The 14,539-nt window shown below is 41.9% G+C and overlaps 1 protein-coding gene across 3 annotated transcripts in view; it reads right to left on the bottom strand.

Moving 5' to 3' along the window:
* KCNIP1 (potassium voltage-gated channel interacting protein 1) overlaps positions 1–6,818 on the bottom strand; it is a 190,611-nt gene extending 183,793 nt beyond the window's left edge. For all 3 annotated transcript variants that reach the window (XM_053991147.1, XM_053991150.1, XM_053991148.1), the window contains exon 1: positions 6,586–6,818. In XM_053991147.1, the coding sequence (XP_053847122.1) occupies positions 6,586–6,646 (61 nt within the window). In that variant the 5' untranslated portion in view covers positions 6,647–6,818. The remainder of the gene's footprint in view (positions 1–6,585) is intronic.
* Between the last annotated feature and the right edge of the window lie 7,721 nt (positions 6,819–14,539).

Below are 14,539 nucleotides of genomic sequence, written 5' to 3'. Positions count from 1 at the left end.
TTAACAAAGCATAAATAAATATGAAAATAAAGTATTTGAGCAGGGGTTTATAAGTGGAGAAATAAAAGATTTTTATTTTCCTCTCACATTTGACTAAAATCAGAATGACTTGATAACTTGCCTTTGTTCACCTTACCCTGTTTTTTACTTCAACTTTTTCTCCAAAAAATTTGTACAACCCTTACTGACTCTCATTTATATATGTGGTGACATTAACAACTGTAAAGCTAGGAATTACTCAAAACTTCTGCAATGTATTAAGTTTTAAGCTTTTCACATCTACAGCATTAAATATTTTCAGTTGCAAAAAAACCAACTGCTTCTTAATGCCCATTCCAAACATCAAATATACAGTAATGCACACTGGAAGAGGTAGTGATGACAAAGGCTAGAATATTACCAAAAAAAAGTTAAAAGTTAAAAGTTAAAAGTTAGAATGTATTTTCTGATTTACCCTTTGAATTAATGTGGAAAAATATGAAACTTCAAAGCACTAGCCTGCAGAGCTGAAGTCTCTGATCCCCTCTTTTCTTTGTGGTGGGATTTCATGGCTCTGCATAGACATGCTGCATGTACAGAGGCACACAGTACTTGTACCGATGGACAGGAAATCAGCACACATGTATGCTAATACAACATAGAACACTCTGTAGTGAACTCTCCTCCATCGATTTTATGTTATTCCAAACCTCCAAGCTGTGTCTGACTGCAGCATTTCAGGCAGGAGCTGTACGCCTGTGGGAAGCAATCAGGGACACACATAGCTTATTTTAATTTTATCATTGCTATCCACTCCTAAGACCAGCTATTTGAGGTCACTCTGCCTCACTGTTAGGAGTCACTTGAAGGCAAAGGAAGAAATTTAAAGCTAGCAACTGCATGGGAGCTAAAGAAATTTTGGCTGAAAGACGGAGAAATGGGGAATGGAAGCAGTCACAAATCCATAAGACCTCTAACCCCACACTCAGGTGAACCCTGGTTGGTAGGACACAGGGAAGCCGGCTGCAAACAGCTCCCTCACCTCTCAGCCACCCATCATAGGTGCATCAGCCACATGGCCGGAATGTTTGGCTGCTATGACACTGAGCAGCCTCCCACACATCTCTCTGCACTTCAGAGAAACCACAATGCTTCATGCAAAGAGGCATGTTCTGACAAGCATTTATTGGTCGCCACAATTTTTCCAAATTGTTTCTGATTTGAGTGCTTACATCAAACAGTTTTGTTGCTGAGTGCTGTTCTGTACACTCTCTACAAAGGTAATTCCCTCAAAAACCATGCCTGTCAAATCCTCAGTTTTCAGTGCAGGCAGACAACCATGGACTTGACCTGCCAGGCTGTATCAATGACAAACAAAACTAGGGATAGAAAGTGAAGTGTCAGTGCCAAATATTGGCTCTTAGGCACAGCCAGGAGAAACCAGATCAGCCATTTCTTCCATTCTCTCAAGCACCTGCTCAGGTCTCCAATCAGGGGGAACAATACTGTCCTTGTTCTAGAAAGAAAACAGGTGAGCACTAATCTTCTCTCTATTCAGAAAATACCAAGAGCACAGTCTGAGTCTTTAGAACACATGTATTTGTTCACAATAGTGGCAAGCTGTCAAGTTTCTTTCAGGAGCAGAAAGAAAGTAGAGAAGGGGAGCTTTCAAAGCTTTTCTTTTGCAACAGGATGTACCAGGCAAAGTAAATAACGAGGCAGCTTCCCTGCTGAAATCTATCATCTCCATTCCATGGCTGTACTGAGGCTGAAAATGGCTTGCTCCTTGAAACACTACTGAATCACTTTTTCACCTTTTGAGCAGAGAAGCAGGTTGTTCTAACACAGGGAACTGAAAGGGCACTGTCATGACCCAACAACATTGGGAGCTCGGGGCAATCTGATGTGCTTATGAAGATTGCAAAGTCAAGCAGAGTTGGTTACCTGGTAAGTAAACCACTTGAAAATACAGCTGGTCAGGCACAAAAGCTGATAATTTTGGACAATAAGCCATTTCAAAATAAAGCCTAAAAGTTACTCACTATAAAAATCACACAACTGACATGTTAAGCAAAGTGAATTTCTGATGTTAGCTCTAGCAAAATTAAACAACTGTGCCAGACTCCTCTTGCTAGTTTAGGTTTGGGTGGTCTTTGATCAAAACATGGTTGCTCACATTTAAGAGAGTCAGATTACCAACTGAAGATGGTGCTGCTTGCTGCTGCTGTCAGTGTCAGAGCCTGTAGCTCTAATCCAAACAAGATTCAGGTATTGAGAAATATTCAAGTTATATTTCACTTTTGCTGGGGGAGGTAGGGGTGAGTACATATTTAGAGAACAAACAAAAGAACTCAGGTGTACAGAAAGCAGTCAAAACTAGAAAATCCCCCTGCTTTAGCAATGTGCTAATTCAAATGTTTCCATGGCAAATACGGAAATGGCTGATTCTAGCCACAAATTTGGTCATGATTGGATGCAGTCTGTAAAAACATTAAAAATCTCTATTTCTGTATCTAGTTGAAATCAGAGATGCATTTGTGTGTGCATTGTCTGCTGTGCTGGCCCTCTGCTTTTTAGTGCTGTGGTTTTATTGGCTTTTCCCCCCTCATTTATTGATTTATTGCTTATGTTTGCACGAGAATATACAAGCAGCTAGATAGTCTCAAGTCCATGTCAACCATCTGTTTAAGCACTAACTACCAATGTACTGAAGAGAGGACCAAACAGTCAGCTCTGTTGTCATTTGGTTTATAATGAGCTTTGAATGCTACTTCCTGATTCCAATACCTCAAGTCCTTGTATCTTTAGGGTTTTTAAAGTGACAGTAATCCCAGAACCAGAGGGTAGATAAGGTTGGATGGGACCTCCAGTTCCCTCTTTAAGGCAGGGTTGACTACAACTCAGGACTGTATTCACTTGGGTTTTGACTACCTTCAAGCTTGGAGACTCCACAGTCCCTCTGTGGGGTCTCTTCCAGTGTTCAGTCACCCTCACAGTATTTTTTTATTTTTTCTTTATGCTTAAGCAGAATTTCTTTTATTTCAGTTTTTCCCTGTTGCCCCTTCGCCAGCCCCTGGGCACCAGGGAGAAGAGCCTGGCTCCATCACCTCTACTCCCCCCTCTCTCAGGTATTCATACACCCTGATTAAGACTTCCCAGAGTCTCCTCTGCTGCAGGCTGGAAAAACCCAGCTCTCTCAATCTCTCCCCTGTATGTCAAATGCTCCAATTGCTTCATATTTGTCATGGTCCCTCAGTAGACTCAACTTAGTACGTTCTCATCTCTTCTGTCATGGGGAGTCCAGCACCAGACACAGCACTCACCAGTGTCTCACCAGTGGAGGACTATCACCTCCCTCAGTCTACTGAAGAAGCTCTGCCAAACACAGCCCAGCAGACCACTAGCTACCTTTGCTGCTGGCTCACTGTCAGCTTGTCCCCAGGATCTCAGCCAGGCTCTACCAGCATCCCAGGAATGCTGATCTGACATACAAGTGAAACGAACGTGTTAGAAAGAGGTATTATCTTTTAGTAGGTCAACTCAGAATGCTGGAAAAGGCAGACAAGAATCCCAGCAGGAAATAATTCCTAATGAAATGTACAAATAATTGCTGGAACTGTCCTGAGACACTCCCAAAGTGAACAGCACAATCTCACAGACTGTCTGGGGACACGTCAGTGAACACGGAAAGCTTCCGCAGCTTTACTGATAGGATTGCAAGGCTGAGAAGCAAAAATCTTTATCCTGCAGGATAGGGCATGTGGGTCCCAACCTACCAACACAAAATGCCTAATTATATTGGATTAAGTTTTTACCTTTTAGCCAAGTGAATTATGTCCTCCTGTACAAACACACAATGCTGTCCTCTCCCAGAGACAAAGTCTCATGCTTGATGGACCACTGCTCTCCACTTGACAATTTCTGTGTCAATCCTGCCTTTATTGATTCAGGCTCCCCATTTTCAAAATAGGACAAGCTATTTAATCTTGTATTCTTGAACAGTGCTAATATGTCCTTTCCAGCCTTTCTGCTCACAGCTGGAATAACCAAACAGCCCCCAGTCCCACTGCCAACACCCCAGACCCAGCCACAAGTAAGACATGAGGGCGAGCAGCACAGGCAGAGCTGTGTCATGTGCTGAAGCTGGAAGGGTTCAGCATGGGCCATTTGCACCCACTCTGCCCTGACCCACCATGGGCTTCCTGGTATTAACTGATCCCTGGAACTGCCTCATTTTAGACATGACCTGTTTATTTTCTTGAAACAATGCCTGGTTTTTGCTTTTACTTTACTACACCAGAGAATCAGAGCTTCAGACACTGGTGTGAACTGCTCTACTTGGAGAAGCACATACTTGCCTGTATGAGAGGCATGAGAGAGCATTTGTAGAGGTGTGGATCTAGCCCTGTTACAGCTATTTCTGCAGGCCCTCGTTTTACCAGCGGCATTTAACTACTACATAAAGTCCTGAAATATTCAGATAAACACATATATAAATATAATAATTAATAAATAATAATGTGATAATCTAATAATAAAACAAATACTTTACTTGATCAAAGATAAACTTAGCAATAGCCAATGGAACAGTAGTACCCAGGCACCACTAGCCAGTTGCCCTCTGGCAGAGAAGCCCCCACATCAAGCTGCACCAACAGCCACGCAGCAAACACTGGGACAAATGATCCTTTCTCTCTGCTCAACACTTTGACAAGCAAAAGCCAGAGTGCTGGGGCCAGTTTTGGACTCCCCAGATCAAGACAAACTTGAATATGATAGAGCATGGTCAGGATGGTTGAGGGCTGGAGGAGATGCCAAAGAAGATGTGGGCAGCACCAAGGAGTCAAGTCCATCATGTAGGGGTGATTGACTATTTAACTGACAGACAAAGAACAATTTCAGTTTGTGTTCAAGCCCAGCATTAGTGTTTCACTGCTCACAAGGTGAAGTGCTAACAGTCAGTGTAAAACACACCAGCAAACCACACAGATTACACATCAGAGCCAAGAAGGCATAACTCTGGGACCAGAGGTTTTGATAAACATAGCTGAACAACCACTGCCAGCAGGCATCAGCAAGAGTGAATTCCATTGTAAAGGTTAAAATGTATGACCATATCCTGGATTTTTACTGCAGGTGGCCTCCAACAAAAAGCAATGGCTTGCATTTGCTAGAGTGCAGAGCCAATCACAAGACAACAAAGTCTCAGAGAATGGATATGTTCAGCCACAAATTATCTACATTTAGTGGAAATCAGCTCCCAGGTTCCTGGCAAGTGGACAAGACACCCCTTGGTGTCACAGCAACCACCATGCCCAGCACATCCTGTTCAGTTCTTGTGTACTGCAGTGCCTAAGGACAAGTTTCCCAGCTTCAGGTGTAACTCAGTGCTTAGACAGTTACACAGCTATTCTTACATTTTAAGTAATATCATACATGTCCCAGACAACTGCACAATTATGGGGGCATTACAGTAACATAGAAGGGTGAACTGTAAACTATGTATACACACTCCAACTTAAAACATTACTCTACAGGTATCAGAAACACAGACTTTTGCTCACAAACTTGCCACAAACAAATCTCACAGCCCTTGCCCACTTCTCTTTTGCATCATTAATTGGTATTTGATATTTCCTAAGACAGTTTCCTACTTAAATTGCAAGAAAATCCATACCAGCTTGCAGTTCAAAAGCATATATATGAACTGAGCAACAGATCCTGTGGAAATAGAGACCTCCCTAGAAATACCAAGTGACTCTAAAATGCAGAGGTTTGGGCAGGGAATATTTCTAAATAGCACAAATATTGCTTAAGGTATAGAGTTTTCCCTTTTGTTTTCTAAAAAATACTCATTCTGTAAGGTATGGATGTGCCCCTGACAGTGCTTTCAACTTTCTGCTCAGCAACACCCTGGAATCTTCAAATTAACCCTGAAGAAAATAGAGCAAAGCTCAAGCAAATACTACACAAACCAGAGTTCCTGAAAAATCAGCATTTATAGGCAATATTTATGGATTTAAGGATTAAAATCCCTGGAACTGCTATTTATTTTCTCATTTTTATGAGCTCCTGCTTCTCTCTTTTACAAAAACACCCTAAATTTTTCCCCTCTTGCTAATCTTTATAAAACATACATCATTAGTATTGCACGCTTGATGTTGGATTACTGAATAGGCAACATGAACTCTAACAATACTTCCTGAGACAGAAACCCGAAGGTATTGGGAAGAATTTGCTGTATATCTATATTTTATTCCCTCTTCAAAGGGTTTATACAGCATTGAATTTGGAAATAAACAGGTCTCTTCTGCAAGTGCTCTGCATATGATGCCACTGAGTTTCTCTTCCTCATATACGCCTGCATTAAGGATTACAGTATTTCCGATTCTTTTCAACCCCCAAGCCCCTCCACAGCAATTTCCTCATGCCTACGTTTTCTCCACCACCTAGCATCCCCACTCTCCTCTGCAAATTACCCCTCACAAAAACATTGCCAGGTTACTTGCAAGTGGCACATGTTCATTTTCTCCTCCCTTCCCTAAGCAAATGTCTCCCACAGCAAATAAACCAAAGGGACAAGAAAAGCATAACAGGAGGTCTTACCTTTTGATGGTCTTCTTTGTTTTGTTTGTAGAGAAGAGAACGTACCCATGACAGCACCCATTGCAAAAGCTACTCGTGAGTTTTTGGGGAGGATTTCTTTTGGCTAGGATTTTTTTTTATTCCTCTTACCCCACCCCTCCACTGACAGTGAACAAAATCTATGAGAAATGCCCCCAAGAGCAAAACAAAATAGAGAAAGACCAGACAAGAAAGAAAAGAAGGAAGGAGGAGGGAAAAAGCAAAGCACTGCAGCTCGGCATTCAGCAAGCGTTAAGCTTTGAGGGTTTTTTTTTAAGTCAACACACATGCACTGACTCACAGCCAGCTGCACTGTTATTATTCAAAACAGCTCCCCATCAAAATTTAAATGCTAGGTAGATTCCCTTAGACTAGAGCTGGCAGCAGATGCATCAAAATATTTACTGGAGCACAGCCACATAAACATACAGGCTAATTCTTCCTCCTGTTCCCTTATGGCTCCAACCAGCAGCCTGTAGGTCTAGCAAGGGAGCATCAGTGCAGCTCTTCCAGTGAATACTAAACTGTAGTCCTGTAGACACGCTGAGGGTCTCAGGGGAAGCCAGGGCTCTGGGCTGGATACCAACTCGGAATGAAAGGAAATCTTCTGAGTGGGAAGCAAGGCATCAAAGCTCCAGCTGCACTAGCTGTGTGCTCCTGCTAATTAAAAGTCTGACAGAAAGGTAGAAAGCAGCACTCTCCAACAGTCTTCTCAAGCAGCAGAGAAAAATGACTAAGTGCAAAGGGGGAAACAGAAAATTTCACCACAATCCTTTTTCTTCATATCTTTTCTCACACACCAGAAAGACATGCAAGACAATTAACTTCTTTTTCTGCCAAGTATGTATGTGCACATCCTTTTCAAGGACATTAAAACAAAAAGCTGCTGAAACAAAACTCTACAAACATCGAGTGACTAGGAGGAGGTAGAGCAATTCCCAGCATTTTTTCAGTTCTGTCATATTTCAACAAGTCAGCTAGATATGTGGTTATTTTTTCTCAGAAGGTGAAATAGCAAGTGCTTAGGTACAGAAGGTGTTAAATACGCTGAGGCACGTCTCAAACCCAAATGAATTTGTTACTTGCACGTGGTGACTGAGATTAGGGCAGCATCTGTGCAAATACTGTATTTTTCAGAGGAAATTCACCACAGAACAAACCACCTTGTCTCAACAAGTTTTCTCAGCTTTCCTCTAATTTTGCAGTAGATGCCCTCAGATGTAGATCCCAGCACCCCAAATGTTGGTGTCCCTGGAGGTATAACCCTGCCTTACCTGCAGCTCACCTGCTGCCAGCATCTGTCTTTGCATGCATAAGTATATTGCATCCTTAGTGTATACAAGCAAAGAGCTTCCCCTTAGTTTCTAGTTTCAGAAGGCATTGCACAAAATAATTTAATTTTTATTGTTTCATAACTCAAAACACACCAATTGAACTTTTTGTGAGAAATGCCTGGGCGAAGGTACTGTTTAAATACCCAAGTCCTGAAATGAAACACATCAGTTTGCAGGGAATTGCCCAAGACTGGAGGCACACAGGGACCTTTGTAATAGTGGGAGAAGCCTGTCCTGGTTTGTGCAACTTTCCCTGCCTTCCATCCAGCCCCGACTCCTTCCCCCAGGCTGGCCACAGCTAAGGTCCCACTGCCCTTGCTTCTCCAGCCGTCCAGTTCCCACTGGGGGTCCTTCAGACTACGTTGATCTGCACCAGGCACTGAACAGCTGTGTGAGATTCTTAAGATTTTTTAAAAATCAAATATTTATATTTATTTTATTAATATTTTATTTGCATTTGCAGAACAAAATATTACATAGGCTACAGTGTACATGTGAAAAATCACTGTTCTTGGGACTTGTGCATTCAACAAAGGCTGGAGGGTGACCAGAGGCTACAGCCAATGTCTCCAAGATGTCAAAACTGGAATCTTCAATCCAGGCAAACTGTCACTAGCAGAAGTCAAGTGTTGCCAAGGTGTAAGGCCCCAAACAACTCCGCTGATGAGGTTTTTAAAAGGATTTATGGTTGTTTATATAAGCTGAGTTAGACACACAGGAGAAGTGCTGACAAGATATTCTCAAGAGATCAAAACAACAAAAAGAACTTTACTGACATCTTCAGAAAATTGAGGAACTTTGGCAAAAGGTTTAGTGCAACATTTAATCAATACAAAACACTTCTCAAAGAATTAACTGGGCCTATTCAACTTAGCAAGCTTTAAGTCCATTCTATTCTAAATTACTCAAAAATTTGAAGATGAGGGAATTAGGAGAAAGAGAGGAAGACAGAAGAAGTATAGAAAAAGACATACATAGCTACCAGCTCCTGGGTTTCAGTGGTGTCCCAATAGAAATTACAAGAGGAGGTAGGGTCAAGACATATGAGTGCTTCATGCCCTGTGACCTTAAAATACCTCTTGGCCCTTCCCCCAGTTGGGCTTCTGGTCATTTGGCCCCTCAGGAATTGTCTTAGGGGCTGTAGGGGTTGGGTGTGGGGCATTGCATCCAGTGTGCCACAGATTGGCAGCCACTGCCAGGGTGGGGTGTACAGGGCAGGGCACCGCCTTACCAGGGCAAGGCCTGACCTGCCCCTGCCCCCACACATATACATCCCAAAATGTCTTGAGACGTCACTCTTTCCAGTCTCTCACGCAAGGCCACCAGTCACCTATTTCCTCAAGTGCCCCATCTACACATCTTTTAAATATCTCCAGGAATGGTGACCCCCACTTCTACCCTGGGCAGCCTGTGCCAGGGCTTGATCATCCTTTTGGTGGAGTTTTTCTTAATACCCAACCTATACCTCCTCTTGAGGTCGATTCCTCTTGTTCATTCTCTTGTTACTTGGAAGAAGAGACAGACCCCACCTGCCTACAAACTCCTACATCAAAAAGTACCTTGAAAGTAGCTGGTTTCAGGATTCCTTTTGACATCCGTTGGATCTCAGCCATGCAGAAAGAGCTCGGTCTGGGAGTGACAGATCAGGCTGTCCATATGGTGAGATAGCCAAGAAGGAAGTAATTTGGGAAGACAAAATTGCACCCCTGATGCTGCACTGTTGTCTACTTGAAACAGCGTGGCATATGAAGGCAAAGGTCAAATATAAATATTCCATTTTCTCTGAAACTTGAAATAAAATATCTGTCTTATCTAAAAGTATTTACAGATCCCTAGGAAATCATGGGGATAAGCGTTTACACACATTTTTATTTGTGTGACTCAAATATACAAGAATAGGGATGAGAGGAGGGACCATGTCTGTGCCTAGGCAGATGAGCACAGAATTGCAAATCCCCAGTCAAAAAAGCAGACATTTTTTTTCACAGCTGAAAACCAAGACCTCAGAGGTACAGAGGCATTGTAAATACTATAAAACTAGAGTATTTGCCACAGGAGGCAGAAATTCTCTTTCCTTAAAAGATGATCATTCAAATATGATCAAATATGATCAACCTAGAAGAGAACACTTTAAGATGTAATAAATGCTGGTGGACATCCTTTATGTGAGGAGGTGAATATTTTTCAGAGTATTTCCTTTAGAGATAAGAAGCTGCCTGAACTCTGACTCTGATGGTGAAATGCACAGATATAGCTGTGTGGGTACCTAAGTCAGCATCCTGGGTAAGAGATGCTAAAAGAGGACCAAAAGTACATCAGGGTGTACTGAGGCTCTGCCTGTAAACCTGCCTGCGGTAAACTCAGAGTTTGGTTCTGACAAAAAGGTGCACCTGGTTTGAAAAGCCAGGTGTCTGCTAAGGAAGGCAGGAGCCTCTCTTGAAATGGAAAATGTAAACCCTCTGCCTCCAAATTATTTTAATCTTGAAAGAAAGGGGCTCTCAGGCAAAAATATGGGAGTAGGAATAACAGTTCTTTATTAGGAAAAACAAAAATTAAAAAAAAATGCAGTAATATAAGACAACACTGACAGAATCAGAATACGACCTGACACTTTGTGGGTTAGGGTGCTGGTAGCAGTCCAGTTGAAATGGTGGCTGCAGCCCTCCTGCAGTGCCAGCTGTGGTTATGTTGGAGCAGTGATCCTGTACAAGGGTGGAGTTTTCCTCTGAAGGTCCAGTGGTGGTGTAGATGGGCCTTGTCTTCCTCTGGGAATCCAATGGAGAAGAAAGCTGCTCTTCTGGGAATCCAGTGAGAAAAGGCTTCTGCGGTGTTCCAAATTTCAGATTATATCCAGTTAGGAATGCTTGGCTCCTCCCCCTGGGTGGAGCATCTCCCAATGGGATGATGTAAATTTATCAGTCATGCAGTGACACACACAATGGCCCATGAACAGAAGAGATCTCCCCAGAGGGAAGATTGGTTGTGGAAGAGATACAAAAAACTGCCCTACCTGGTTTTAAAAGATGACCCATTAACAGAAGATAATTGCCCCACCTCTAACAGATGGCAGTAGAATACATACCCCCAGCCCCATCTTGCATTTGCAACCTAAGACAGCACCTCAGTACATTAGCATCAGTCTAGCGGATTGCCTGGGAGTATTTTGCTTTGTCTTTATTGTGAATTGAACTACATTGCATCTGTGCAGGATGGAGCAGACTTTGCTGCAGAGTGGACATAAACAGGCTTTGAAGTTCAGATGTGGCACCTGCCCTAAATAGCCAACGAAAACCATATTGTACCTGATACCTCACTATAGCTACAGCAATTCCACACAAAAGCGAGCTTAGGAAGGACAGTTGTTTCCTAGTATCTATGCAAACAATCATGGGAAATTCCATCATCCCTATGGAAACCACAAGGTCTGAGACACTTCTGCCAGCACTCAGTACGCTAAAGTCATTCACCACATTAAAACAAAGACTAAATTGTAGCATAAAGCTCACCACTACAGCATACATATACAAGTAATATAAAGTAAGTGGGATTGGGAACAACTGAGAAAGTAGTACAATAGTGTGATCTATAAACTGAAACCTCCTTCCCACGAGAACAATTGGACAAAATAAGGTTTGTTCTACACTGGGTTTCACAAAAAGAAATAATTTCAGGTAACTCCCAAGCTACTAAAATCACTGACATTTCCACTAAATGTTTTCAGGACTTCTGAAATCCTGAAATCTTAATGGGAGCCAAATTCAACCTTCCTCTGACTAAAGGAAAACAGCATTCTTTTTGGGAAAAAAAAAAATCTGTTTCTTAAGCCAGTTTTTATTTAGATTCAGCTACATTCCTACATGGCAGAACTATGTAGAGCCTCAAAGATATGATGTAAAAATACACTGTTAAGACACTCAAAAATCTTGACAAATCTGGAGATTTCTGCATTTTGCAGAGAATCACCTCTTTTGGAGAATAACTGCAGTGTCTCTGTAATATGAGTCTCTCAGCAATACAAGTGAGTATTTCCATCTGTAACTCCATCTTAACTTCATTTTTGTGAGAGAATTCACATTAAGGTTCCAGCAGATGAAGAATGCTTCCAATAAAAGGGATATATGCTATTCCTCTCCTGCTAGCTGGTGGACTGAATTACTACTGTTACAATTATATAACAACTTTTATCTTGCTGCTGAAGTGCTCCCCGAATCACATTATTGGTGGCAGATATTTTCAAATTCTGTTCAATACACCAATCCTCTGGAATTAATAACTAATTAAAAATTCTCCATTTCATGATGTACCAATGGAAGGGTGGAGACAGCTCTGAGACACATTGTCACACTACTTGCACATCTGACAATACACTAATGTGTGAAATTACCCCAACTAAAGCAAACTCAACAGCATATACTCAGATCACAATGTCTGCACTACTTCTAATTTACTCATTTGAGGGTAAATGCTTCAAGACTGAGCATCAACTTTTTGTAATACATCACCTTTAAAGTGCGAGTTCCAGACCAGGGTGGATGGGGCTTGGAGCAACCTGTCTAGTGAAAAGTGTCCCAGCACATGACAGGGGATAGGAACAAGATGGCCTTTAAGGTCTCTTCAAATCCAAACCTTCTATAGAACACATGATTCTGTGAGTTGAACAAGCCACGCTTATCTCTCAGGCACGGAAGTGCTGACAGGGAAGTAGCCTCCTGCTGTGCTACCAGGGCCAAAGCCTCAGCTGCAGGCAGGAACAGCTCACCACACGCTTCAGGGAGCCATGCCAATTTCACATACACACAGAGGTCAGTCAAATGTTCCCACACGTTGTGCACAGCCCCTAGACAGATATATATGGACAAAAGGAACTAAATTCATCTCTTGTCTATTGAGCACTTTTCACACATGCAGAAAATGTATTAGTTTTTTACTGTTTCCCCCTCCTCTACTGGAATCCAGAATGTATTTCCAAGAGTCCAAGAAGTTGAGCCATACTTAGATTAGTGTAAGTAGTATACAAGTTCTGTTACTTGTTACAGGAGACTCATTTTGACCCACAGACTGCATGGACACCGAGACAGGGTATTTATCTTCTTTGGACAAACCAGGTATCTACCACAACAATCAGGGTTCCCAGCTGCTGTCTGACCTGTTTGGATTTCTTGCAGAGGAGTCAGTGTTTTACTCGCATAATGGAAAACAGGTACTTGATTAGCATTCCATGGATCCCTCCTCAGTAAAACCCTGCTGCTAACCTGCACAGAGTGGGAATTTTTTCATCTTTGCAGAGGAGCAGAGTGTCACTGGGGTGTCTGTCATTGGAAGAAAAGCTACGCAAACCACTGCCATACTATTAACTACCTAGACAACTACAGACTGGCAGTTTTTGCATTAAGCTAATGAATAACTTCTGAGAAGTTACATGCAGATCAGTAAATTCCAGTCAGCTCTTGGTTTTTTTTCAGATTCCCTCCAGTTGGCTTCCACAGCAGACTTATTCCTTGGTTTAGATTTCATTCTTGCCAAAGCAACAACAGCAAAAAAATTAATAGCCAATTTACATGAAACAAATGTTCTGCAATCTTCTCTCATGAAGACTGTCAACAAGATTTCATTAATTCAGTGGGAAAAGCCCTGGAATAAAGCAGCCCCAAGGAACTTACAGGATTCAGGTTGGCTCAGAAGTGGGCAGAGGGCTCTGCAGGGCTCCAGGAGAGAGGAGCACTTATCACTGCCTTTACCCTCCCCAATTTACAGAAGCCCCTGGACACAGCAACCCATACCCCAGCAGAGTCACGAATTGCAAGCAAGTTTGTGTATGAATGGAGCCATAGGGACACAGGCAGATGTCATGTTTCAGCTAAAGCTGAAAACCCTAACTTGACAAACACTGAACAGCATTATCCATTAAGCCATTTTCCCCTATGACATTCAGACTATGGGACCATTTCAAAACCTAAAATACATACTATTTTCTCTTTAATGAGTCTAAATTAGAAAGACTAATATTGCCCTGACCTTTCACATGAAAAAATAAAAATCCCTCCAAATGCACTGAACAACACCAGAGAGAAAAAATGGGAAGAGTCACTGCTTCTGATCTTTGTGGAGTTACTGGCTTCACTTCCGCAAGATACAGACATAAAAACACACAGATAAAGTTATTTGTCCCTGCTGTAGGTATTTTAAATCTAAGACTTACCTGACCTCTTACAATAATTCATCTAGAGGAGTGCACTGACCTTTCTCAGCCTTCTAATATGGGTCTGGCAATCTAAAGAAAAGAGTGTCCTGCAATAACTAGGAACTGTTGCAAATTACTTGAGAAGAGATGAAAAAAATAGGAGTAAAAAGAAAAGAAACCCCTGTTGCACCAGAATAAACCCTACTCTACCAGGCTAAATTCTGAGGAAAGTCACAATGGCAATTTCAAAAATTACTGAAATTTGAAAAAGTGTTACACAAAAATTGAGCATATTCTCTATTTTTTTGGGCACAAATCTTTAAAATTCACTCTAAATATACATTACCGGGAACAAAGTTATTTCCTGAGCCTCCTGATTATTTTTCTCCTTGCTGCCTGAAGACTGAAATTCCAAATTGAA

Source organism: Vidua macroura, chromosome 15, assembly GCF_024509145.1.
Source record: "Vidua macroura isolate BioBank_ID:100142 chromosome 15, ASM2450914v1, whole genome shotgun sequence".
NCBI classification, from domain to species: Eukaryota; Metazoa; Chordata; class Aves; order Passeriformes; family Viduidae; genus Vidua; species Vidua macroura.
The sequence above is the reverse complement of the archived record's forward strand: the minus strand, read 5'-3'. Positions and strand labels throughout refer to the sequence as shown.